The following is a 26,703-nucleotide window of genomic DNA, read 5'->3' on the forward strand; positions in this document are numbered from 1 at the left end:
GCTCACGCCTGTGGCCAGCTGCCCGGTGATCCAAAAATGTCACCATCTCCATGACAGCAGTGATGGACCTTCTCACTAGCGTGACCGTGAAGCCATTAATAAGAGATGCCTCTATTAGAGAAGTCATAGTTAGAATCCCCTCCGGGGCTGTGAGAGCGGCTGCCTGTGACCCCCATAAGAGCAAAACCAAGAACCGCTGGAGCACAGGCAGAAAGTCCATGCGGTGCGTGAGTCCACACACGTGCCTGTGCACTGTGTGAGTGTGCGGTATGTGTGTGCATCTGTGCGTTTAGTAGTGTCTGGGTGTGTGCAGCCCTGTGCATTTGGGTGTGTGTGTGTGTGTGTGCACGTGTGTGCATTTGGGTGTGTGTCTGGATGTCTGTGCATTTGGGTGTGTGTGTGCACGTGTGTGCATTTGGGTGTGTGTCTGGATATCTGTGCATTTGGGTGTGTGTGTGTGCACGTGTGTGCATTTGGGTGTGTGTCTGGATGTCTGTGCATTTGGGTGTGTGTGTGTGCACGTGTGTGCATTTGGGTGTGTGTCTGGATGTCTGTGCATTTGGGTGTGTGTGTGCACGTGTGTGCATTTGGGTGTGTCTGGATGTCTGTGCATTTGGGTGTGTGTGTGTGCACGTGTGTGCATTTGGGTGTGTGTCTGGATGTCTGTGCATTTGGGTGTGTGTGTGTGTACGTGTGTGCATTTGGGTGTGTGTCTGGATGTCTGTGCATTTGGGTGTGTGTGTGTGCACGTGTGTGCATTTGGGTATGTGTCTGGATGTCTGTGCATTTGGGTGTGTGTGTGTGCACGTGTGTGCATTTGGGTGTGTGTCTGGATGTCTGTCATTCGGGTGTGTGTGTGTGTTCACATCTGCGTGTGTGTGCACGTCCATGCAGTGTGTGTGTGTGTGTGTGCATGTCTGTGCATTTCGGGGGGTGTCGTCAGGCAGAGGCCTGGGACCCTGTACACCCACAGCAAGCAGGGAGACTGGCCAAATGGAGTGCATATGGTAGGTGTGTGAGGGCAGGCAGCCTTCTCTCCAAGAGGGACGGGGAGGCACTGGCTTCTGAATGCCCTCTGGCCACTGCTGGAGGGCACGGCTCTGGTCCTGGTGACTTCTGGGCTGATGTGAACTGGGGGGGTCCTGGGTGCTCAGGTGGTTGGAAGGCGGGGATGTGCTCATTACCAGCCCTCACTGGTCCCTGCAGCATGAACACAGCACTGGAGGTGTCCTGCCCTGCCCCCACCTCTGGAATTACCTCCCCCCCCACCCCACCGCGTCCCCAGGGATGGCCCCTCACCGCAATGGTTCCCCGATAGCCAGGCGTAGTGGCTTGTGGGGGGGCTGCGGAGAGGACCACGGGCCCCATCTCTCCTGTGGCCAGCCGTGGTGAACGGGGGAAGCCTGGCACCTGGGGACTGGGTGCTTCGTCACCCTGCACCTGTGTCCCCGCTGTCCTGAGCCGCAGCCTTGTCTTCTCGTGTGCTAAGAGCTCAGTGGTGTGGGCTGCGGGGACACCACCCTCGGGTCAGTGAGGGCCCAGCTGGCCACAGCTGGTCGGCGCTCTGGGCTGAGGACCAGAACGCACAGCCCTGAAGCAGCCTGGCGTGGCCTTCTCTGCAACGGGCCTCGGGAGCCACGGACGCGCAGAGGCCACAGGGGCTTAGCGGGGCTGTGGGGTCCAGGCGGGAAGGCGGTGAGAGGCAGAGTGGGCTGTGGGGCTGCAGGGGCGCCTTCCCCATCAGGGTAAGGGCGGGTGGGGGATCCAGGGACCACGGTGCCCTGACGCTCGCCTCCCGAGCCAGCCGGGCCCCGCTGCCCCCGCTGCCTCCTCCGGCTCCTCCACGGACTGAACGGCCCTGGAATCTGCCCTTGTGACGAGTCCCGGGGATGCTGAGGCCACGGGCTGTGGGACCCGGGGCCCCGCTTTGAGACTGTTGAGTCCCCGGTGGGGAGGAGCCTCCACAGGCACTGTTGCCCCCCCGTCACCCAGGATTGGGGTCGTGAGCGGACCTCGTATCTTGGCCGCGGTGTTATGCTTATTGTAGTGGCTCTGGGATTTCAATGTTCTCCGAGCCCCTTTCCAGCTGCACCAGCCACGTCCGTCTGTGTGGGGTTCTGGGGGAGCTGTGGCTGCCGTCAGGAAACTTGGCGACTGCTTCGGGGCCAGCAGGCTGGGTCCGGGCCCTGCTGCTGCCCTGAGTCATGCGGCCACAGCAGGTGAGGTGACCCGTGTCCACCTCGGCCTCCCTGAGCTATGGAAGGTTAGTCTGGAAATGTGTTGTTCTGGCCGGGTTCCCCGGAGAGACAGAGCCGGTAGAACGTACGTGTCTCTATCCCGCCTGTCATAGAGAGGGGATTCTTGAAAGGAATTGGAGGCTGAGAAGCCCACAGACCCAGGAGGGCCGCCTGTGTGTCTGCAGCCCGAGGCCAAAGGTCCAAGAACCGGGAGAGCCGACGGTACAGATTCCTATGCAGGACTGTGGCCAGGAAAAGGCCGACCTCCTAGCTCACGGGTCAGGCGAGAGGTTTTCCTCTTCTTCAGCCTTGTTGGTCTATTCAGGCCTTCGACTGATTGGATGAGACCCACCTGCATTGGGGCCGCCGGTCTGCTTTCCTCTGCCTGTCGCTTCAAATGCTAACCTCACCCGGGAGCACCCACACGGACCCACCCAGGATAATGTTGGCAAACGTCTGGGTCCCCCCAAGGCCCATCAAGGTCACGCGTGAACTTCACCATAGCATTCAAGGGTCCTGGGGCGCGTCTTCACCTGTGGCCTGCTGTGTGAAGCGGCCGCTGCCTTTCTTACATGTTTACTAAGCAGCCCCAGAGTGAGAGCCGGAGGAGGGCCCGGAGCAGGGCGCGGTGTGAGGGTGGATGACTCCGGAGGGGAGGACCGGCCCAGCGTCCGTGTGGGCCCCGCGGGGCTGTGCTGTGGGGCCGGGGAGGGCGGGCAGGGCACCATCCGCAGGGCGAGTGGGATGGCCCTGCAGGACCCGGGAACCCGGAAGCTTAGCTGGGTCTGGGTGAGGCCAGATGTTTCTTGATGTTTCCCCCAAACCAGAGCTTTGGGGAAAAAAGACCTTAGCCCCAAACAGTTAGTTTGGCCGATTTTTTTCTTTCTGGTTTGACAACGTTTGGCTACACTTTTCCAGACAAACAGAGCTTACGTGGAAGGGCTCTGTTTTTAGCCTATAAGCGGATGCTGTGTGTGCGCGCGCGTGTGCGTGCGTGTGCGCGCGCGCGCCGGTCATCTGGGTCTGCGGCACAGGAAGTAGGGGCGGGTTTGGGTTTGGGGGCAGAGAGGGAGGATTGGGCCGCGGGGGGTTCTCCCGGCGGAGGGCACCCACCCTGTGTGGGGCCGAGTTTCCGTGTCTCGTGTGCGTTTCTGGAAACCCCAGCGAGGCGCGGGCCTGGGGCTTTCCCCCGGCGCCCACCATCTGCCGTTGGCTCCGAGCGCAGTGGGCTTCTCCGGCCCCAGGAAGCCGCCGTCTCCTTTGCCAAGAGCTTTCTGTTTCGCAACAGTCGAGATCCCGGTGAGAATTCCCGGCAAACACAGATGGCAGGAGCCTGTTCCTCGCGCTCTGTTTTGACATTAATCAGATGCTGTTTCCTGATCCCATTTGCATGTGTTCCCAGTGGGCGTCACCCGTGGGGGTCCCGCTTCTGCAGCCGTTAGCGAGGCTGTGGGCCGGTGCCCACGTGGAAATGCCCTGCCGCCCCCAGCGGGGTGATGGTCCAGCCTGTCACCCTCTTGTCCTCGCCCTCTTCTGTTCATTTTGGTACTTAGGAAGTGAAGGCTATTTGTGACTCTGGTGACCAGCTTACTCCTGTATCTTCTCCCTGGGCTTCAGTGCAGCCCAGTATGAAAATTGTGTCATAGCCTCTCCCTTCGGAAGGAAAGGCGGGCCGTGATGCTTGGTGTCCACCCTTGTCAGGACATCACCTCATCACAGGGCAGTCGTGTGCCCCGCAGCCTCCGCCCCCTGGGCTCTGAGCTGGTTGGGGTCTCACCCGCCCCACCGTGTGCCAGGAGCCCCTCCGGTGTCCCACGTCTCTCCTGTCTCACCGTGCTAATCCACGTTACCATCAGCGTACTGGGCTCTTGTGATCGGTGGGGAGCCGCCCACGGCAGAAGTGTCCCCGACTTGCTCGCTGCACAGTCCCCAGTGTGGCCCCAACATCTGCTCAGGCAGGGCCTGGCCCCAAGACGCACACAAACGAATGGTTGCTGCATGAACGACCAAGTAAGTGAGCAGATGTCTCGTGGAGGCTGGGCACGGTGTCTGATCCGTCTTACGGCCTCACAGTCGACCTCAGCCCCCGGAAGTGGGAAGCAGTGTGTTCTGGGGGTCTCCAAGGATGCCCCTGTTCTCAGTGAGTCACTGGGGTTCTCGGGGCCCAGCACACAGTGGTGCCCTGGCTAAGGTTCATTTCGGCAACACAGTCAGGAAACGTGGCTGGATCTGGAGGGATCCATAAGCAGATTTCGTGGGCTCTCTGCCTCCTGTGGGGACCACACAGAGCACACCCTTACCCAGCGGTGAAGACATGGCCATCCGTGTGCACTGTCCGTCTCCCCAGAGAAGTTCCTTTGACGCTCAGAGTTCAGGTGTTCTGTTGAGGCTGCTCGTTTGGGGAGCCCACCCCTGCGCTCCAAAGTGTCAGGCCCTCAGAAGGAGACAGGTGTTTGCCATAAATCACATCATTTGTGCAAACGGTCAAGGCCACTCCACCAGCACAACCTTATGGCTCAGGGAACGTCTCAAAAGCGGGCTCCCGGATGCCGGTCAAGGGCTGACCTCGCAAGCGGGCCCTCCTACCCACAGCAGTCTCAGCTCCTGCCGCAGACGCACCAGAGGCTCTGGACCAGCACCGAACCAGGGGTTTGGGGGGTGAAGAGCCCATGGGGCCGTGAGACCAAGGTCACACCCAGCGGGTGATCTCACCCTCACCTGCCTCGTGTCTTTTGTGGTTTCAACCTGGATGAGCTCATGGGCTGGCTGTGAGGACAGTCCGGAAGTCAGGCCCGTGGTCAGAACAGGGAGGGATCAGGAACACCTTGTCCCCCAGAGGAGATGGGACTGGGGGGCAGAAGGCGCTTGGGAAGCCTGGAATCCTGAAGCAGAACCATGCCTCTGCGTGTGTGCGTGTGTGTGCCCACGCAAGTGCGTGTGCCCCTGAGTGTGGGGGCAGAGTGTTGCAGTCATGGACGAGGACAGAAAGCCCATCCCCCCCCCCCCTTCTGGACACAGTGGCAGCGAACAGAGTGTGTTAGCAAAGTCAGGCAGGACTGGCTCCGGGAAGAGGGTCCCGAGACCACAGGCAACCAGATGCCATTGTCCTGTTCCTCCACTTTGGGGAATGACTTTTTAGGACTCTGCACGTCATTCTCAACAAGATGTTTTCTGTGTTTGCAGGTGTGAGATGCATGCCACAGGCAGTTACCTGCGTAGCTCAAGGGAAGCAGTGCTGTGGTTGGGGGCGGACGCTGGTGGGCAGGTGGGCGGGGCCCCTGGCCCTGGTCAGCCTGGGGTGTGACCTGAGGGAGCCCCTCTAAGCTCAGAACTTCAGACTTCAGTCTGCAAGGTGAAAAGGCCAGGCCGGCCCTCTCACATCTCACATCCTAGAAACGGATGATTCGAGGGGAACCTACTTAGAAATGGATCTGGTTAACGTCACAAAGAACAGTGCTTCATTTCCACGGCCCTGAGATTCGCGCATAATGTGTGCCACGTGGGCAGGAAGTGTGTGTGATTCCCCCGGTTTCCTTTGCCTCATGCATTGGGGGGAGGGGTCTTCCTACTAGAAGGTGAAAAACCCCAAACGCACAGAACCCTCTGCAGCCTCTCCTAGCCTAGGAACGTGTGGGCCCAGGGTTCCCCCCCCCCGCCGCGGGTGTCCGTGCCCCTCACCGCCTCTCACCCCATTGATGCCGGTGCTGCCCCCGCCCCACGGCTGATGTGGGGCCCACTCTCCTTGTGCAGAGAGGAGACCTGTTCCAAACATAAAAACGTAAAAGGTAGTGAAGAAATGGAACCTAACAGAGGCCCGCTTTCTAAGTAACGAGAAGAAATGGAAATCAGGCGGAAGCGTGGGCATCTGCCCGCGGCGTTTCGAGGCAGGTCCGAGGCCACGTCTGCACACGGCTTTGTGGGGCACCGGGACGCGTCTCTGCGGCTCCCACACCAGCCGCTGGAGTCCGACTGCGCCGTGCGGAGCCCGTGCCCCGGGCATCTCTCCGCCCCTTCCCACCGCCAGTGTAACCTCAGAGTGCCTCGGATGGCTCACGCTAGAATAAAGCTGTTGTTTTCCCTCTTTTCCAGGGAGGAAACAGCACGTCGATGAAGCTCCTTTGAAGCTTCCGTTCCTGCCTAGCGCTCTGGCCGCAGCCCAGGAACGTCTTCCAGCACTCGGAGCCAGCCCGACTCATGGGTGGAAGAGGCTCTTCCATCGACCCCACACCCTTGCTGGCCTGAGGTTGTCGCTCCCAGTGCTGAATTCGCAAGGTGTGTGTGTGTGTGCGCGCGCGTGCGTGTGCGTGAGCCTCTGTGTGTGCGCACGTGCTTGCTCAACAAGGAGACAAGATTTGGGCTCTTTTGAGGCACCGGGAAGTTTACGTGCTGCGTAGTGACACCTGCAGCCGGGTGAGAGTGCGGCAAACACCGCGTAAAAGAAAAGCAGACGGTGTTTCCGAGGAGCGGAAGGGAGGGGTGACTGTGTTGTCTGCAGGTGTCGGGTTCATCTCATATTTGTGTCGGAAGACGTGTCCAAGTCTGGCGCAGATGACTGGCACCAGGCAGGGCTTGATTCCCTGGGAGAAATCGGGAGGAGGCTTACGGGATCAGACAGAGACGCTCTTCTCTAGTGGGTGCAGGGTTTCTGCTGGGCAGCGTACTATTAGTCAGACTTGTCCCGGGACACCCGTCCTTTCTGTTGTCGTTAACTCACGGTTATGTATTCACTTGGACGAGATACAGGGTGAATCCGCTGCTTCTCTGGCTGAGCCTGATGTTGGGGTTTGAGGACCAAGTCTGAAAGCTTGTTTCATTCTCCATGACTAGTGTTGCCTCATTCTCATGGCCGCATCCCCTGGATACATTTGATGTACCCAGAACCGAATGGCAAGCGGTAGTCTTGAGCTAATAAAAGCCCCTGTGGAGCTTCGGGTGAACTCCCAGATTGGGGCTGGGTGGAGGGTGTGACGCAGGCGTCCAGAAACCCTGTCGCGGCAAGCCCCGGGGGCGCTGCCGCCTCCGGTGCGGCCCCGCCCACCCCAGTGGGTCCTGCCCAGGGACGGCAGCTGTGCGGGATGGCCATTCGGGATCTGACGACGTGCAGTTGAGACCCAGCTTCGCCCCTGTTCTTTTGGATCATCCCGATTTTGCATTTGTCTGGAGCACTTCATATTCCCTCCGCACACGTGCCAGACGTTCTTAACCACGGCTTTGTAGTTTCAAAAAGGGCAAACTAGGCAGGACAGAGAAGCATGTAGATGCGTACCAATGCCTATGAAGTTGCTTACACGTAAAAGGATGTAGCGAAAATGGCTCCGTGAATGTTTTTAATAATATCCCGTGTACCAAACCACATTTGTACCCTTGCCACGTTCCTGAAAGTCCCCATTGAGTCCCAATGTTAGTTCTTCTCTTTAGACGTCATTGTTTTTATTCGTGTATCCTGGGCACCTTCTTTTCACCTGATTACGAAATCCAGCATTTCAGGACTGGGCTTTTGCCAACAACAGAAAACAGGCGGGGGGTGGGGGGAGGCAAAAGTGGATATGAGCATTTGTCCCTGTTTGCCACTAGTGCAGTGAGCATCTGAAGAATTCAAGCGTTTTAAAATAATGTGCTCTTTCTAAATCCTAGAGGATACCTTTTATGCTAAACCGGTGGGCTGGATTGAATTTGCTGGAAGTATCTGTGCCCTGTTGTCGCAAACCTCCTCAAACAGGAGAAGGGTGGGTGAATGCCACTGTCTCATGGAACAAGGGGAGGGGTCAGAAGTTGCCAGAAATGTTTACTGTGCAACCAGGACGTGGACGTGCTGACAGCATAACAGCATCAACGCAATCCCACTGTGTGCACAACACCCAGAACCGCACAGATGTTTTCGTTGGTCTAAACTGGAAATCCACGTGAATCGCAGCCCCCTGGCTGACACGGACGTGTGTGTGCACCTCATTTCCACGGTCTAGAGTCCCGCTGCCGAAGGACTGTGCTCTTCCTTAAAGTGCTCTGCCCCTGCAGAACCTGTAGCCTACGGGACACCCCGCGTGCCTTACACGGCTGTGCATACCACCCTGGTTGTCAGGAAGGGCGGTGTGTGGGAGTGGGTTTGGAGGCACTGTGACGTCCGTCTACATTTACCATCACCCCATCACTGAAACCTTAAGGTGGATTGTGTGTTTTAACACAGAAATGGATTTATATTTAGGCTCAGGAAAATCAAGTTGTAAATATATGTATCAAATCATATATTTGTTTACTGTATTTTAAAAAGCTTTATTGTGCATTTATGCAAAAATGAGTTCGGACTTGTTTTATCATGGCATTATGCCAGCTAGTATGTGTTCTCTTACTAACCACATTCTAAACACGATATTCTGTTCAGTGCTAAACAGTATTCACAGGCCTAAAATAGGTGCCTATGGTGGTCAAGTACAAAATTTTACACTTATTTTTGTATTGTGATTCCTATGATGTATACCAGAGAATTTTTACTCATTTGTAAATTATTGTACAGTTTTAATAAAAAATGTTTTAAATCTTAGAATATCAAAGTTACCCTCTTCCCACGGCATTAAAGTTTGGGCATATTGGCAATGCTAGCCACTTCTGTGTCCCGTGTCCGTTATCTGAAGGCAGTGCCACGTTTCCACGCCGGGAAGGGAGCCTGGCCCTCCTGCGCACGGAGGAGCCAGGCGTCTTACCTGCAGCCTTACCCTACCTTGTGGAGAATCACCTGGAAGACAGGCTCTGAAATCAGAGGTACCGGGCAGCACTAGGCTGAGGTCAGCCACCAGGGAGGCTTCTTCATGTAGCTGCTTATCAAGTGAGAACCAGAAGACAAAATGTAAAAAGCTTAGGAAAGTAAGAGAATTTCTGCGAATGAATGAGACTTGGCAACAGGTTTCACTTGCAGATGGCTTCACACAGGTGAGTAGAGGCTGTTTTATTAATCACCCTGGGGGTGGGGTGGTGGTGTGGAAGCCAGAGATTCGGCAGGGGTGGGACAGGTGCTGATCTGGCTCTGCAGAAATGCTCCTGCCACACCAGCACGAGTGTCCTCGAGGTGACTCTCATGTCCAAACGTACATTTTGAAATGCCGGCTGCGTTAGAACACAAAGGCTGGATGTCTTTTCCTGAAAAGTCACTCTCAGCAGGGCTTGGCAGAGTGACAGCATCGTCCTGTGACCCTGGGCGGGCTGAGTCCCTCCGCCTTGTCTTACCCCAGAGCCTTGAACTGGGGCTTAAGGGCGGTCAGGAGCAGCTCTCCTGGGGCACATCGCCCCTCCCCGCCTTTCCCTCCGACCCTCCCCACTTGCCAGACGTTTCGGAGTCAGAGCCTCCGGCTGGGCGTAGGATCTACCACGGGGCTCGGAAATCTGGCTGGAGTGTCGACAGGCAGGGGTCTCTTCAGCGCGTGCCCCGCTGGGTGGGCGGGAGGTGGGAACCCTGGCTTCGCCCAGACGGAACGCGAGCCCTCGGGCCTGCTCGGCGCGTTCAGCACTCTCTGCGCGGACAGCGCCAGCCCCGCGCGCGGGCTCGGGGTCGGTTTGGGGTCGGTTTGGGGATGGGGGCGGGGGGAGCCGGGCCGGGTCGGCCGGGTCACGCGCCGCGCGCACACCCGCCGCAGGAGGCTCCGGGACCCGCGACCCCTCGCCCGCTCCCTCCATGGCCGCACGCCGGCCGCAGGAGCCCGCGGAGCCTCTGCCCGCGGGCCCGGGGACGCTGGGCTCAGGCAGCCCGCGGGCCCGGCCCAGGCTCGGCGGCGTTTTCCGCTGCGTGGAGGACGCCTTTGAGAACAAGACGCTGCAGCTGGACGCGTCGGGCGGTGGCCGTCGGAGCCCTCGGGCTGGAGAGCAGTACAGCGGGCCACCTGGCGACCCAGAGGGACCCGGCGAGCCCCGCCGAGATGACCCGGAGGCCGCGGCAAGTCTGGGAGGGCCGCCCCGCTTGACCCAAAAGCAGGCAGTGAGAAGCCGCAGGGAGGGCAGGCCGCCGGGGCGTGGACCAGGGGCTGGTTCTCTTCCCAAACCCGCAGCCTCTCCGAGGGGACGTGAGGGCTCAGGGAGGGGCCTCCCTCTCCCTGACTGGCCGAGTCTGTCCCCGGGAAACTCGCTGTCCTGAACCCGCGCGCGTCGGGCCTCTTCTGCCTTGGTTCTGCTTCTCCGGTCTGTCAGGGGCTCTGGGTAGCTCTCTTTCTCTGCATGTCTCAGTCTCGCTCTGCCTTCCTATCTCTGTGCCTCCTTAACTTGTGCCCTTGTCCCCTTCCTCCTGTCCCCAAGCTTCACGCGGCCGGCCGTGGAGCAGCCTTGCGGGAGGTGTGTCCACCGCGGGGTCCCGGAGCCAGTACACCGCCCTGCGTCCCGATCCGGACCTGGACCATAGGATGCGAAGGAGCCAGGCTTTGGCCAGAGGCGGCTTCCCGGAGGGAGTCCGGCTCCCGCAGCGCCCGGGCCTGGACTTGAGATTAGGATCAATCCCAGTGGCCTTGGGTGCTTCGGGTCACCAGGGAGCAGGCGGCGGGCCCTGGCAGGGCAGGGGCGAGGGCGGGGCCTGCAGGACTTGGCCGGACATCACCCTCTTTCCGGGGGCCAAACTCCGCACACGCGGCGGCCAGGACTTGTCGCAGCCCTCTCCCCCTCCCCAGGCAGCGTGCGTCCGCGGGTCCGCGCCGCGACGGGGGCGCAGGGGTCCCGCCTGTGGCCTTCGCCGGGGCCCGGGGTGGAGGGGTTACTGAGCACGGCTGGGGTACTGTGGCCTCCGCCGGGGCGGCTAGCGGGTGGGTACTGAGCACGGCTGGGGCGGGGCTTGAATGCAAAGGAGCAGCTGCGGGCCGGGGGCGGGGCGGGCCCGGGGGCGGGGCTCGGCACCGGAGCCGCGCGGCCCGGCGTGCTCGCACTCGGAAGCCCGGCGCCCCCGCGTACAGGCCCGGGCTCTGCGCGCCCCCGCCCGGGACCCCCAGGGCCGCTCCGCTTGAGCTAGGCCGCGCCGGCCGAGCGTGGGGGCCGCGCGGGCGGGAGGAGCAGGATGTCCTTCCAGGGCAAGAAGAACATCCCTCGGATCACGGTGAGCCCCGCTCCGGACCCCCCTTCACCCCGCGCCCCCTGCCCACCGCCGGGGCCGGACCGTCCCGGCTCCGCGCCCAGCTTGCTGCGCTCCGCGTCTAGCCCGCGTGGGTGCCCCCCTCCCGGCGCTGGTCCTTCCAGCGAGCGCCGCGCCGGACGCACAGGTCCCGGGCCCTCCTGTGCGCCAGGGAGGGCGCGGGGCCGGGAGAGGCCTGCTCCCCCAAGCGGGGAGGGGCCTCCTTCCCTGCGGCGGCCGCGCGCCGAGGCGGGGAGATCCGGTCTCGGCGTCCTCCCGGGACGCGCGGCCTTTTGTTGGCACCGCCGGCCGGGCCTCGGGTGCGTCCCCCGCGCGGCGCGGCTGGCCTGGCTCCGGACCGCGCCTCCGCCGCGCGGGGAGCTCTTTGTCCGAGACAAAGCGCCTCAGCCCCCGAGGCTCAGCCTGGAGCCCCTGGAGGCCCGAACCCCTCCACGGAGCCGGGGTTCGGAGACCCCAGGGGAGGCGAGCGCTCCCTCGTAGCCGCTGAGCGGGCACCCCGGCAGCTCCGGCCCTCGGGAGGGGAGACCCCCCAACAACCACAAGCGAAGGTGCGGGAGGTCAGACGGTTCACTCCGCGCTGCCAGCAAACAAAGCCGCCCCCTCCAGGCGGCCGGCCGGGAGCCGGCGGAGGGAGGGGGAGGGAGGCGCCCCGGCGCCAGCTGGACCGTGGCAGGGGGCGCCCGCGAGGCTGAGACCCGACTCTGGAGTTGACCTCGTCAGGAGGGCGGTGGGCTTGCGGATTCCCGTCCTGAGAGATACTCCGGGAGGAAGGAGCCCCTGTCCTTCCCGGACTGGAGGGGGTCTTGCCTCGACTGGCTCGGGGTCCAGCCCGATTGGGGAAGTCTGCCAGTGGCTTGCACGGGGTTGGGGTTTGGGGGGGGGGGAGTCAGACACAAGATGGCTTGTTTAGGGGAACTTCCAGCCTCATCCTGGTGAGCACCTCATCCCAGCTGCATTTCCCTCTTGGTTCCAAACCCAGGAAGGTTCCCAAAGTGTGAGTTCAGGTGCCTGGGAAGGGGAGGGATGTAAAAGACCACAAGTAAGGTCTTCCTACCTGGGTGGGGCGGGGCACACAGAACACAAATGTCTTCCTGCCTGGGGGGGGGGGGGGGCGGTGGGGACACACAGACCACAAGTAAGGTCTTCCTACCTGGGTGGGGCGGGGCACACAGACCACAAGTGTCTTCCTGCCTGGGGGGGGGGGGGGACACACAGACCACAAGTAAGGTATTCCTACCTGGGTGGGGGGGGCACACAGGCCACATGTGTCCTCCGGCCTGGGTTGGGGGGACACACAGACCACAGCTCTCTTCTGCCAAAGCCTTCGTCTTCCTGGTCAGGGTTTCCTTGGGCTTACTTGAGGATGGTCGGTCCACTGGGGGCTGCACTTGGCCCGTGGCCTGGCTCATCAGCTGTTTTGTAGACAGTGGGGGGTGGTTTTACGAATCAATACAATCCTGAGAAGTCAGTCCAAATGGAAATGAGGACGAGAGGAGGATCACGTAGTGAGGAAGGCCCCCCCCCCCCGTGACGGGTCATGTGCACCTCAGCGGGCTCTTGGGGTTCCTGCTAACTGCGCTGCACAGCCTGGCTCCTGTGGCCTTGGCTGTTGGTGCGTGGAGAGCCACGCCTCCCTGTGAGGCACACTTGTCGTTCCTGCTGGGCCAGGTCAGAGGGGTGTTGAGGCTCAAACACGGGAACAGGAGGAAAGGGCTGCCGAGCGGGGTGCTCGTCCACAGCCTTCTGTGTCTCTGCTCCTTTTCCACGTTTCTCCCCATCATTCTCCCGAGTCTGTGCCAAGTTCCGTGCATGACACCCCACTTTCTGCCCCACTTTGCACCTCCCCACCACTTGGCGGGGTTCCTAGAAGTGGGTTTATGGCTGCTGAGCACTGGGCCAGCCCCACCCGGTGCCACAGCTCCACGCTGTGCAGGTGACCCGCCAGCTGGCCTCGCCTGCTGGCACTTTGTCCACCCACGTGGGGTACCTCCAGGCAGCACCACGGCCGGTGGTCACCCTGATGTCTTCCTGGCCCTTCATCCCCATGGCCTCTCCATCAGCAGCTCCTGCCTCCCGAGTCCCAGCCTCTCTGGACTCTATCCCTCCTCGGCCCCTCAGCACCCCCAGACAGCCTAAGAGAGCACCAGGCAACACCCCCATTTCCATCATGAACACCGCCCGTGAGCCACAGTGGCCTCCAGACCCCTCTGCCCCATTCGTGGGGGTGGGAGACAGTGCTGGCTTCCTCGCTCATTTCTATGTGTACACATTGCATCCGAGTGTTCCAATCCTAATTCCAGAGGAAGAAGTTTGGGGGAGGATGTTGAATAGCTCAATTTGGAGAAAACCTGTCTTTTGTTTGCTTCCAATAGAGTGACCGCCTTTTGATCAAAGGCGGGAAGATCGTGAATGATGACCAGTCCTTTTATGCTGATTTGTATGTGGAAGACGGTTTGATAAAGTAAGTTTCTGCCTCAAATATCTTCACAGATCACACGTGTGCACACTGATTGCACATTGTCCACAAGTTTACCTTTGGGTGAACTCCACCTAAATGTTTTGTTTTGCTTTGTTTTTCTTTTCCAAAATCCCGTTCCCTGGAAAGAGCCCCAGCCCAGGCCTTTAGTGACAACAGAATCTTGCCAGTTAGTGGCAAGGTCTTGGGAAGCAGGACAGTGGCTCACACATTTATGTGTGTTATCACAGCTGTGGGATGATTCAGGGCTCGAGGTAGGTGCTTAATAAATACTTACTGACCACACCTGTCAGCGTCTCTGCTCCTGTCAGCGGCTCTAGTCCCTAGAGCAACACGTGGAACCCAGGTGGGCACCGCAGGGCAGTGCCCAGGGTGGGTCTTCTGTGTTGACTGTCTCAAGCCCACGGCTGGTATGTCATGCTCTCTGACGGTCTCCGGAGGCCAGACCAGTTAAGTAATCTTTGTTGCTTTCAGACAAATTGGAGAAAACCTCATTGTCCCTGGAGGCATCAAAACCATCGACGCCCATGGCCTGATGGTCCTGCCAGGCGGAGTGGACGTCCACACGAGGCTGCAGATGCCCGTCCTGGGCATGACGCCAGCTGATGACTTCTGCCAGGGGACCAAGGCCGCCCTAGCGGGAGGGACCACCATGATACGTGAGTGTCTCCCGCGTGCAAAGCATCCATCCCAGGCTCTGCCGGCCAGGCTTCTGTGTTGCAGGAAGAGCCTTACAATAGAGCGATTTTTTGGTCTATTTCCCTTTATTACCTTTCAGTCTAAGAAAGCTTCGCGTATGCTTTTGTTCTCCCCGTTCACGTTGTGAGTCATCTTGCCTTGGCCAGCTCCGGCGTGCTCCTGGGATTTCCATGGGAGCAAATGGATGTGTGCCCAGGAATTTCTTATTTCCTGGGAAGCTGGCAGCCGGCCAAGGACTAGGTTTTCCAAACCAAAATGCCTTGCATGAGGGGAGGGGTCATGTCTGAAGCAGACACGTTTGCTCCTGAGCCTCTGAAACTCGGTTTGCACAAAGTTCCTGCCCATGTCGAGAAGGAGGCTACGTTTTCAGAAAAAGCACGACAGGAATACTTACTGTTATCTGATCAACAGCCACCAGAGTTGCCCTTTCTTCAGTGCTGGCTCTGTGCCACCTGCAGCTCGTAAACCCTGGGAGCTCGGCAGACAAGCCCCGCCTACCTAACGGCTTGCAAGGCGGATTCACCTGCCCGAGGTGAACCTGACTGTGCTAAGCTCAGAACCAGGACGAGACCCCAGCCCTCCTCTCATGGCCTTGAATGCCACCAGCTGGGCGGTGCCGAGTGCAGGCACCCTGCTGTGGTTAAGACCTGGTCTAACACGCCTGGTTGAACCCTGGCTTCACGTTCCAGCTGTTTGACTTCAGTAACTCACCTAACTTCTAGAAGCCACACTTTGCTAACCTGTGAGGCGGGCGGGAGGGGAAGAGCCTCCTTAGACGGCTGTGGGGACTAAGGGAGTCAGTGCACAAGTTGCTCTGTTGTGCCTGGCACGCGGTGCATGCTGTCAGTGCTGCCACCAGGAAGGCTGCCCTGAGGACTCTGGGCTGCTTCACAAGTTATGTTTAGCTGTTGCCCAAACCACGGCTTCGTTTGGTTTACTCAACCATGAAGCAAACACCAACAAGCCACCAATGGTCTTGTTTTTTAGTGTGAGGAGACTGGCCATTTTAGGTCACTGCTCATGCTCATCACTGGTGGCCCCGGCCAGCCAGGACACTTTGTGACTGTTACCTGCTCGTGCCAGTGCCCAGGCATCAGACAAGCCGTGAGGTGTCACTGTGAGGACAGAGAGATGCTGTGTGGCTTGAAGCTAGCCTCTGGCTAACCGTCTTCCCCAGGCTGGAGCCATGCAGGGACCACAGGGCAGGGTAGCACCCTCTTCCCCAGGGTCCTGGGCGTGAGATCTGACCTGTGGGGAGCATGGGAGATCCACATGGGGGGGGACCCACAGTCTGCTGGGGGAAGGCACAGCGTTTGCCAGTAACCCTTGGGTGGGTGTGCCTTCTCGTTGGCCACCCCTACTCTGAGCTCTTTCCCGGCACCCAGGGGAGACCGTGAGCAGTGTTTGGACCTTGGACCTGAGGTTGGGTGGGGGAAGTGATGGTGTAGTGGCCAAGTGCTCTCCTGGTTTCCCCAGGGGTGGGGTGGTGGTGTTGTGTGTAGTCAGTGAGGTTCAAGTAAGGGGAGCCAGCCCGGTGCTGCTGTTCCGGGCTGGCTGGCCAGGTTCAGCACCACGGACAGCACCACCACCTGCTTCTCCGCCCTCCACTGGCCCTCCAGGTGCGCTCGCTCCCGTAGACACCTGTGTTGGAGGTTAAGGCTCTGGACGGCCACCGGTGCTCCTTGGGGTGAACGTGTCCATCAGGGCGTGGGTGGCTTGAGTCTGGGCTTTCTCTCTGCTCAGAGAAGGCCAAGGGATATGAGGCAGAAGGTGCCTCTTTGGACAGAACCAATGAGCAGGTTCATAGCAGCACCGGCCTCATGGAAGCGACCCGTGGCCTCTCCACGGCTTTTTCAAAGGCACTTCCTGATCTCTTGGGAACATGAAACCAGTCTCCCTTGGAGGCCAAGGTGGTTCCCGCTGACCAGAGTGGGGGCTCGGCTGACCGCACTGCCCCCCCACAGTGGACCACGTGTTTCCCGACACGGGTATGAGCCTGCTGGCAGCCTATGAGCAGTGGCGGGAGCGCGCAGACAGTGGGGCCTGCTGTGACTACTCCCTCCACGTGGATGTCCCCCGCTGGCATGAGAGCATCAGGGAGGAGCTGGAGGCCCTGGTCAAGGACAAAGGTAACGGCATGTCCAGAGGCCGGGTGGGGTGGCTGGAGGGCGGGTAGGCATGGGGGTCCACGCTTCCCTGGTATTGGCTGGAAAGGGCCCCTACCCCCAGCCCCTGGCCAGGCTGGACTCTGCCTCTGTTTGACCCCAGGGTGGGGGGGGTTGGGAGCTGGGGGGAAGAAGGACATATTGGAAGGTCTGTTCTACTTGCAGAGGATCCAGAGCAGGAGGTCACCTGCCTCTGTGTCTGAGGGACGGGTCCTGTCACTGTCCTCAGCTGCAGCCCGGGCCCCTTGTCCCTGTCCTGGACGAAAGACAAGAACTACAAGTTTTCCTAGCGTCCTTTTAGGAAGGGAATACTTTCCAACCTACAGTTCTCTGTGCTGTCTGCGCTGAAAAGCCAGTCTGTGAACAAGGCTTAATTTCTTTTAATCAAAAGTCCTGAAGCAAAACCCACATCACAGCTTCTTGGGGATTTGACACAAGTTAGTTACGAGCAGGCCCGTGGGAGAGGAGATCAGGGAGCAGGGGAGGCTCCCGGGCGTCGGACCGACAGCGGCTGGGCATCTGATCCCCCCTGCTTGTCCTCCAGGCGTGAACTCTTTCCTGGTCTTCATGGCGTACAAGGACAGGTACCAGTGCACCGACGGCCAGGTGAGGGCAGGGGCTGAGAGGAGGGGACAGCGGGTGCTTCAGGCCGCTGGCAGGGTGCACACAGCCCCACATGCCTTGTACACTCTCTTCCCAGATGTACGAGATCTTCAGCATCATCCGGGACCTGGGTGCCCTGGCCCAAGTGCACGCAGAGAACGGGGACATCGTGGAAGAGGTGCCTGGAGGGCTGCCCACAGGATGGGCGGGGGCGGATGAGGGGTCGGGTGGCTTCTGGACACTCACATGTGGGCACTTTGTCGAACAAACCCCCAGGGAGGGAACAGTGGACATATTCTGGTAGGCAGGCTGCCCTGGATCAGAGGTCAAGCAAGCAGGGAGTTGGGGGGCCTGGGGGTTTTTGTCCAGAATAGAGATTCCTCCGTGATCATCACACTTCTTTTTCTTTTCAATTTTTTTAACGTTTATTCATTTTTGAGGAGGGGGGGAGGGGCCGACAGAGAGAGGGAGACACAGAATCCGAAGTAGGCTCCAGGCTCTGAGCTGTCGGCACAGAGCCCGACGTGGGGCTCGAACCCACGGACCGTGAGATCATGACCTGAGCCGAAGTCGGATGCTTAACTGACTGAGCCCCCCAGGCGCCCCTGATCATCATACTTCTTATCAGAAGTTTCCCAGAACCAAAATGTTGCTTCCGGGGAGACCGAGACAGGCTTTCCTGGTGTCCTCTGCCCCTGTGGATCGAGGCCCCACAGAGAATTAATTGTTCCTTGTGGTCACTGAACACAGGTCCTGGCCCCCACCTGCTCCTGTGCCTGGGCTGTGGGGTCGGCGCCCGCAGGTACAGATGCTGTGGGTGCTGGGAGGTGCGGGGGCTCCTCACGGGGCAGCATGCCTCCCTGGCATCCCAGATACAGAGAAGCTTCCTGGTGGGTTGGGCTCTGCCTCATCCCCAGTTGAAAGCAAAGTGGTGACACCTGGGGAGGGGCACGTGGGGTTCCCAGGTCCTCATCCACCCACCCCGCCACAAGAGCGCCAGGTGCTGTGTGTGGCCTCTCTGGTCCAAGGCCAGGCCGGGCTTCAGTTAGGAGAACGCCGTGGGTCTGGCTCAGTACGCAGGCAGGTGGGCAGAGCATGCCAGGGAAACCCCACCAGTGTGGGGAGTCGTGTTATCGGGTCCACGGGATTCTGCTTCTCGCCGGTTCTTCACGGTCTTCATTCATGCGAGAGGCACAGATCTTCAAGGGCGTGCTGGGGAAGGTGCATCCTGTCCACCCCTGACCGCGGAGTCCCCAGTGTACTCCTGGATGCCCCCTGCTGGCGAACACAGTATGGCAGGCGGGGTGCCCTCTCCAAGCCCCGACCTCATCTGTAATGTAGGGAGCTGGGGTCACTCCTCTCCAGACCCACCCTACTCCTCCGTTCTGAGTTCTCTGTAGTTGGTGATTCGGGGGCCTGGAGGCCCAGAGCTCAGTGTAGGGGAGGAGAGCTCACATGAGCGTCAGGGAGGCAGGGCACATCTTGGGGGCGGGGTCTCCTAGGCTGCCTACATCACACCCAGACTGAGGCTCTGTGAGACTCCGGCTGTACCCGGGCCGGACTGTGATGTCCTGTCCGTGTTTTTAGGAGCAGAAGCGGTTGCTGGAACTTGGCATCACCGGCCCCGAGGGCCACGTGCTCAGCCGCCCCGAGGAGGTAGGAGTTTGCCCGCTGAGCGCCGTCCCAGCCCTGACCGCATCCCAGACAGCCACTTCACGGGAGTGGACCTGACCCCGTGGGCGTCCAGGGCTGTGACTCGCTGGTCCTCCTCTGGCTCATGTCCCCCATCACCACTGGTGGCCCTTTACCCAAGGCCAAGAAGGCGGTGAGGTCAGGCTCTGGGAACCACGTGGGTCAACCTAGACCCTCCTGGGCACTGAACTGCAGGCTGGGGTCCTCAGTCACTCACGCTACCCCCCTCTGGGCCCGGGATCTGTGGGTGATGGTGGCCGTCCATGCCCACACCGGTCAGGAGGCCCCAGGGCCCACTCAGTCTGAGCTCCCGTCCCCAGGTGGAGGCCGAGGCCGTGTACCGTGCCATCACCGTTGCCAAGCAGGCCAACTGCCCCCTGTACGTCACCAAAGTGATGAGCAAGGGTGCGGCCGACATGGTCGCCCAAGCCAAGCGCCGGGGTGAGTGCCGGGCCCTGGGCCCCAGACGCTTGGGGGTGGGGGCGGATCTCTCAGGGATCGGGGGTCGCGTTCTCAGGACTGGGGGCCCAGCTGGCTGAACTGAGGCTCAGAGCAGGGCAGGCCTGATGGAGAAGCAGCGGCCACCCTGCCTGGCCTCTCGGCGGTGGGGCCTCGGGCGGGGGCTCCAGGGGTGAGTCCTGCGGGAGACACAGGCGCCCTGTCCCTGTACAGGTGGGGCCGGGCCTCCTGTCTTGTCGAGGTAGCAGCTGTTCACCAGGGGCCATGAAACAAGGGGCCCGTCGGTCCTGTGTGCACAGAAGCGACACAGCTGTGCGTGCATGTGTGTGTGTGTGTGTGCGTGTGTGGCGCGTGTGTGTGTGAGGGACAGCTGACCCTATGCCTGATGGGACCTCGCCCCCCTGCCCTGCGCTGGGAGCCCCACATCACTGTGTGCTGGGTGCCTCCGTGCCTCCAGGAGCTGGGGTGCACACACTGCGAGCCCGGGTGGCCTCTGCCCATAGAACGCCCCCAGTGGAGGAGGCGGTGGGGACACAGAAGAACGGGGGTCCTAGGGGACAGGCCTCAGACCGGCAGGGGCGGGCAGAGTTGACCACGTTTCCTGCCCTTGGCCCAGCTGATTCCCCGGCAGGCCCGACCTCTGGCAGGTGGTGTGAAGGGGAGGGTATGGAGAGGACCCCCACGTGGGAAGGTCCGGGTGTCCTGGAAGGCAGAGACGAGCCATCCAGGGTTTGGAAATTGAGGGGCGTAGCAAGAGCACAGCGCGAAGGGCCCTACCCTGCCCGGGTCCGGGGGGCACGCAGCCTGTGGGGGTGCCTCTCACGGGCCTCCCTGCAGGGGTGGTCGTGTTTGGGGAGCCCATCACCGCCAGCCTGGGCACCGACGGCTCCCACTACTGGAGCAAGAACTGGGCAAAGGCCGCGGCCTTCGTCACGTCCCCCCCCATCAACCCGGACCCCACCACTGCAGACCGCCTCACCTCCCTGCTGTCCAGGTAAGAAGCCCCTCCGGGCGCCCTTCCACAACCTCAGCCCTCAGCAGCCCTGGGCTTCTGCACGAGCCGCGGGCCGGGACCCCCCGGGCAGAGAACCCACGCCGATCCGTCCTGGCCCTCCCGTCCCCGTGCTGAGCCACCGGCCGTGCCCAGCGCTGCTCCGGGACAGCCTCCGGCCCCCGTGGGCTGTGCTGGCCGGGCAGGGGGGCGAAGCCGGCTGGCCTTGGCCGGCTCAGGAAAATCAGGCCGCGGTGGGCTCCCCTGACCCCCCCTTTTCTCAGCGGGGACCTCCAGGTGACCGGCAGTGCCCACTGCACCTTCACCACCGCCCAGAAGGCCGTTGGCAAGGACAACTTCACGCTCATCCCCGAGGGCACCAACGGCATCGAGGAGCGGATGTCTGTGGTCTGGGAGAAGTGTGTGGTGCGTGCGGACTGGGGGTCGTGGGCCATCCCCCCCCGTCCCCCGCCGGTCCCTCAGAACAGAAAGCCACTTACCCAGTAAACACACCGCCTGGAACACAGGTCGGGGTGTGTCGTGTCCCCGGGGCATCACGCCCCCAGCCCTGCCATCCAGGGCTCCCCAGACATTCAATTCTGGTACCCCTGGAGGAAACTCCCGCCGCTGTGGGGCGACCAGGTCACCTGCAGAATGCATCTGGCAGAGCCGGGTCGCTGTTTGTGATGGGATTATGCCCAGTCTCCCCCAAAGGCCTGACGTTTCCTCAGACTGCCTGCACCCCCGCACTCCCGCCCTGAGCTCCTCCCCCCGCAGAGGCCCGGACACCAGCCCCCTCTCGTCCCCCTTCTTCCCGAGGCCTGGCCACCCCTGGGGACGGTCGTGTCCTCCAGGGGAGATAGACGTCAGCAAAACCTGGCCGCTGATTGCCTCACAGGGTGAGCACGGTGCTGGTGTGCAGGGCCCAACAGGGACGCGTGGGTTTGCGACAGCGGGGCCCTCCGACGCCCTGGGAGCACGGTTCTGATGCCGCCTGCTGCCTGGGGACAGGGGCCGGCGTCCACACAAAGGCCACGAGACCAGACCCCCGAGGGCTGTTCGGACAAGCACCCCCCGTCCCCCGCCCGCCGCCTCACCTTGGCCCTCTTGTTTCCCAGGCCTCAGGGAAGATGGATGAGAATGAGTTTGTCGCTGTGACCAGTACGAATGCGGCCAAAATCTTTAACATTTACCCGAGGAAGGGGCGTGTGGCTGTGGGCTCTGACGCCGACCTGGTTATTTGGAACCCCAGGGCCACAAAAATCATCTCTGCCAAGAGCCACAACCTGGTAAGGGAAGCCTGAGTCCCTGGGTCAGCGTCAGGGTCAGGGCTGGGGGAGCCCCAGGGACCTGCACCACCTACCTGCCCTGCCTTGCGGGAGACTCAACCCTGTTACAGGCTCATCCGCAGGCCCTTCCTCCCGAGACACGCGTTTTAGAAACTGGCACGGCCCGTTGTGGCCAGTTCCGTCCGAGTTCCGGCCCAGCCGGGGTGACCGGTTCTCAGAGGTCCTAGAACGGGGGCCCTAGGGCTCCGAGGGTGCCGGTCAGCCCGCAGGGGGGTGAGGCCGGCCCTCCACCCTGTCTCCCCAGAACGTGGAGTACAACATTTTTGAAGGCCTCGAGTGCCGAGGGGCCCCCACGGTGGTCGTGAGTCAGGGCAGGGTGGTGATGGAGGACGGGAACATGTTCGTCACCCCCGGGGCCGGCCGCTTCATCCCTCGGAAGACGTTTCCCGACTTCGTCTACAAGAGGATAAAGGCGCGCAACCGGGTAAGGCTGGAGCCGGCCGGGGCGGGGCGGGGGGGATGGCTTGGACTTCTCCGACCTTGTCCACCTCCACGAGGTTTCTCCTCCTGGTCAGCCTGGCCCGGCGGAAATAAGTGGGACCAGCACCTGCTTGGGGAGTCGGTTCTTAGTAGTGGCTTTATGTACTTTTGTTTTTTTAAATCTTTATTTATCTTGAGGGGGAGGGAGGAGGAGCAGAGAGAGAGGGAGACACAGAATCCGAAGCAGGCTCCAGGCTCCGAGCTGTCAGCACAGAGCCTGACCCGGGGCTCGAACCCATGAACCGCGAGATCATGACCTGAGCCTAAACCAAGAGTCGGACGCTTAACAGGCTGAGCCCCCTCTGGCGCCCCTCCATGCAAACTTTTATTACCCAAGAGGCACAACAAAAGTGGTGGCCGCCTCTCTGAGTGAGCGCCGTAGACTGTGCGGGGGCACCGTGGGAGCCCCCCCCACCCCGCTGCCCGTGCATGGACGCGCGTTCACAAACAAGCAGGGGCCTGTAGGCTTTATGGCAGCTTTATGAACCGGGGATTTGGGAGTACTTTCCACATCTTTCCTTCCTTCCTGCAACCCTTGGCTGAGCTGCCCCCTGCGTCTGAGGGACGCACCGGGCGTCTGACCGGCCCCGCGGCACGCGTAGCTGGCTCGCGCACACACACGCACACGTGTACACAAAATTACTGTACACACAGGTTTGCTTTATCCAGCTTTCTAGAAGGACGTCTGAGCTCAGAGCAAGGAGGGCCAGCTTCCAGGGTGGGCCGGGGGCCGGGGTGACGGTCTCCTCCAGGGGGAAGGAGAGTGGAATCTGCTCTAACTCCCGGAGATGCCGCTGTCTCAGGGCGTGAGGGCCACACAGCTGCTCCCCGAGCTGGGGCCTGGAAAACGCGGCCCAGCCGGCCCAGGTGCAGAGCCCGGGCCGAAGTCCAGGCATGCCCCTCCGCCTCCCGCCCACAGGGGTGGGGGTCCGCTGCTGGGCTCCTGCAGACCCTGCCCCCACACGCAGCCCAGGCAGGGAGAGGTGGCTCCCGGTCCCTCACCATGGGTGCTGGAGGCGGGGTGTGGACTCAGACCCAAGCCGTCGGACTCGAAGCCCCACACTTGCCCCCCCGCACCCTGTGGTGACCCCCTGGGACTGGCAACAGTCACGAGTCTGAGCGTGAACCCCAGGGAGGCGCCAGCAGGAAACGGCACACAGGAGGGTTTTGCTTCGTCCACGGACCGTTTGTCCATCATGGTGGCTACTGGGGAAACGTCTCTGGCTTTGGGGCCGTTTTCAGGGAGGACAGGACCCAGGGCTTCCTCGGGGCTGGGGTGGGGGCTCTGCTGGGGCCATGAATGAAGTCTACTGATGAGGCAGTGGCCACGGGGGCCGGCTTCCCCTTCCTTAAAGAGGCCATGTCCTCAGGGCTGCCCTTGTCTGAGCGTGTCCTCTAGCCTCAGGGGAAGAGGGGCCGTGTGCACAGGCGTGAGCAGAGAGGGACGTGCACACTGTGTAGGGGGGAGCGGGGAGGGAGGGGTGTGTTCAAGGTTTGCGGGTGGTCGTGGGAGGAACCCCTCCGTTGGCTGGGAGCCCTGGGGTTCCAGAGCCTGGCAGAGGGGGGCCCGTGGAGCGGAGCAGGCTCGGCCCCCCTGACGCCCAGCCCCCTCGGCCCCACAGCTGGCGGAGATCCACGGCGTGCCCCGAGGCCTATACGACGGGCCTGTCCACGAGGTGATGGTGCCCGCCAAGCCGGGGGGCGGTGCCCAGGCCCGCGCGTCCTGCCCAGGGAAGATCTCGGTCCCACCGGTGCGCAACCTGCACCAGTCGGGGTTCAGCCTGTCTGGTGAGTGGAGCTGGGGTGGGGGCTCCGCCGGAGCGTCCCGGGGGTCAGGAAGCGCCCCCGGGGTGGGCACCAGCACCCAGCCTGTGGCAGGGTGAGTTCAGCAAGGCCGCAGACCACCCACAACCGTCCGCAGATGGGGAGTGTGGGGATGGGGGGGCAGGACATGCTACCCCCACCCCACAGGGGCCAGTGGGGAGGCCCTCCTGCTCCAGCGTCTGCCCCAGCGTGGCTGTGGTGACCCCTACTTGGATCATTCGCGCTGTGGAGAGGGCTCAGTGACGGGGTGGGCACGCGATGCCTGTGCCGGGTGCCGTGTGGAGTCCGGCCCCTCCAGCCCGGGAGTTGCATGTCAGGCACATGAGGAAGGGCTCTGTGAGCACATGGGGACACACGCAGGGACACCGTGGAGGGCTCCAGGGGCCCAGGGTGCAGGCTGCCCCTTGGGCCTCTGGTCAGGGTCCTGGCTGTGCTGTGAGATCCCTGCAGATGCACTGGGCCCGGGTCCTACCTCTTCCCACCCCTGATGTCCCCGCCTGTCCTCCCTCTCACTGGCGGCAGAGTCCCTGCTGGCCTCCTGGGGTCATCATAAAAGCTAGGGGCAGGCTTCTCTTGTTGTGGGGCCCAGACCCACAGGTGGGACGAGCAGGCCTGGCTGCCCCACCTCACTTCCCGCACACCCGCGGCCTTGGTGTGGGAGCGTCTGCATGGTCTGCTCGTCCGTGCGCCAGGCTGTCCGCGGTGTGGGTGCGCAGGGGCTCCGCAGCCATGGCCCCGGTTACGGGTGCAGCCAGCGCATCCGTGCCCTGCCCTCATGCCCACCCGTTCTGCAGGGTCCCAAGCGGACGACCACATTGCGCGACGCACGGCTCAGAAGATCATGGCGCCCCCTGGCGGACGTTCCAACATCACCTCGCTGTCCTAGGTGTCTGCGTGGGACCCGGCGAGCCAGTGCTGTCCCACCCACGGGGCGGCGGCTGGCCGGGGCTGCTCACCTCACATAGCTCTCCCTTTGTCAGACTTACCTTAAAGGTGCTTGGCCTCACCTTCCCCCCCCCCCCCCAAGAAACTACCCTTTTGGGGTCCCAGGTCCTGTACGAGGAGCCTGTGCAAGGAAAGGGCTGAATTTGGGGGGTTTCACTGCCAGGTTGAAGAGGCTGGATGTGATGGCGGAGTCAGCTCAGGTGGCCCCGAAGGACAGCTGGGTGCTTCACAAAGGCAGGGCTGCCGCCCCGCCAGGACCACGGGAACCACGGGGGCCCCGCAAACGCGTGAACAGCAGGCCCAGCCGCAAGGCTGGGGCGTCGGCTCCCGTCCCGTTATGAATCACTGCCCCACGGAGCCCCAGGCCTCCCCTCTGCTCCTGGGGGTGAAGGTGCAGCCTGCCCCCTTTCCCTGTCCGCCTCGGTATGGGTCGGGGGGAGCGCCCGTGAGCTGAGCCCCCTGCCCCAGAGCTGCTGTGATTTCAGGGACCCATCAGGAACTTCGCAAAGGGCAGCCTCGTTCGTACGTTGCCAAGGACCAAACTTCCGCTCTTGTAGTAGCCCGAGTCCAGGGGAGTTTTAGGATCCTTTAGCTGAGATGCTCTCCTTTTACGACCAAGTGTGCGGTCTGGTAGTTGATTAGCGCAGCACATCGTGCACCAAGGACAGCTGTAGCCAGGAACCTGCATGCCACCCACAGCCCGAGCGGCCGCCTCTGCCCCGCGCGGACGGGAATGGGGTCTATTAAAGGCGTCTGGGCTAGAAGCTGCTGGCGTGTGGAGCCCCGACTTCTCTGACCCCGCACCACGTCCCCACCAGCAGTTCGCGTGCGGGGCACTCGAGAACATTCGTGCTGGCTGCGCGGACGGCCAGCCACCCCTCAGGATGGCTCTGCTCGGCCTCTGGGTAGAGACGGGGCAGGGCTGGCTCTTCCTCTCAAGGGAAGGGGCCCGGGAACCGTGGCCGCACCCAGGTCTGCAGCTCAGACACGGCCAGCAGATGCTGGTGTGGCCCGTGGCCAGATGCGCAGAGCGAGAGAGTTGGGCTGGACGACCTCCGCCACGTTCTGACCAGACGGGCCAAGAAGGTGGTGCAGCCCCAGCCTGAGGCCTGTGTCCCCCGCAGATGTGCGCCCCGGGCCCTGCCCCCTCAAGACAGAGCAAACCAGGGCTTTGACTCAGAAGGCACTGATGGCCTGGCCTCACTGCTTTCATAGAAATCGTGCTGCTTCTCTGCTCCAGGTGTGCAATGTCCCCGAAGGGTGTATTTGCTCTAAGAGCAGGGTGTTCATGGTCAGGGGGACAAGCTGCACCGGTCGGGGACAGTCCCTTCCACCCTGCGCCTGCAGCGCCCATTCCTGGTGGTGACCAGGGAGCTTTTCCAGCTGTGCCCTCTGGGGGAGCACAGCCCCAGCCTGGAATCTGGGCTTCCTGTGGGGCTGCCCCCAGGAGAAGGCCCGACCCGGCGGTCCCCAGATCTGTTTGGTCAGTGCAGCCTCAGAGCTGCATTTCCGGGGCTCCGCCGGGCCGACGTCCAGGCACAGGCGAGAGGTGATCGAGGAGCCAGGTCACACCCACATCCGCGCAGCCAGCACAGGAAAGGGGTGTGCTATCCCCTGGGGTCTCAAAGTGCACACTGAGATTCACAAGGTTTTACAGAACCCTAACCTCTTCTTCGTTCTTGCCTC

At 61.7% G+C, this 26,703-nt stretch overlaps 2 protein-coding genes across 16 annotated transcripts in view; both read left to right on the forward strand.

The window, feature by feature from the left end:
- JAKMIP3 (Janus kinase and microtubule interacting protein 3) overlaps positions 1-8,837 on the forward strand; it is a 115,412-nt gene extending 106,575 nt beyond the window's left edge. For all 15 annotated transcript variants that reach the window (XM_053910057.1, XM_053910063.1, XM_053910064.1 and 12 more), the window contains one exon: positions 6,327-8,837. The gene's annotated coding sequence lies outside the window, so the exon portion shown is untranslated. The remainder of the gene's footprint in view (positions 1-6,326) is intronic.
- A 2,255-nt stretch (positions 8,838-11,092) lies between these two features.
- On the forward strand, positions 11,093-25,785 carry DPYSL4 (dihydropyrimidinase like 4). The gene is made up of 14 exons (XM_019432316.2): positions 11,093-11,298; positions 13,707-13,795; positions 14,285-14,469; positions 16,474-16,638; positions 17,219-17,280; positions 17,375-17,455; positions 18,865-18,933; positions 19,290-19,410; positions 20,266-20,422; positions 20,704-20,845; positions 21,538-21,708; positions 22,013-22,192; positions 23,871-24,036; positions 24,867-25,785. Exons 1-14 carry the CDS (start codon positions 11,260-11,262, stop codon positions 24,956-24,958), a joined length of 1,719 nt encoding a protein of 572 aa, XP_019287861.1. The 5' UTR covers positions 11,093-11,259; the 3' UTR covers positions 24,959-25,785.
- Positions 25,786-26,703: the final 918 nt, after the last annotated feature.

This window comes from Panthera pardus, unplaced genomic scaffold (assembly GCF_024362965.1).
Source record: "Panthera pardus isolate Hobbes unplaced genomic scaffold, ASM2436296v1 HiC_scaffold_22, whole genome shotgun sequence".
Classification (NCBI taxonomy): Eukaryota; Metazoa; Chordata; class Mammalia; order Carnivora; family Felidae; genus Panthera; species Panthera pardus.

What these genes read in the sequence shown, in the direction of transcription:
- DPYSL4 (XM_019432316.2), top strand. Translation starts at nt 11,260, where the DNA reads ATGTCCTTCCAGGGCAAGAAGAACATCCCTCGGATCACG. An exon ending in ACCAGTGCACCGACGGCCAG is followed by an intron (nt 17,281 to 17,374) that starts GTGAGGGCAGGG and finishes CTCTCTTCCCAG; the next exon opens with ATGTACGAGATCTTCAGCAT. An exon ending in ACGGGGACATCGTGGAAGAG is followed by an intron (nt 17,456 to 18,864) that starts GTGCCTGGAGGG and finishes CCGTGTTTTTAG; the next exon opens with GAGCAGAAGCGGTTGCTGGA.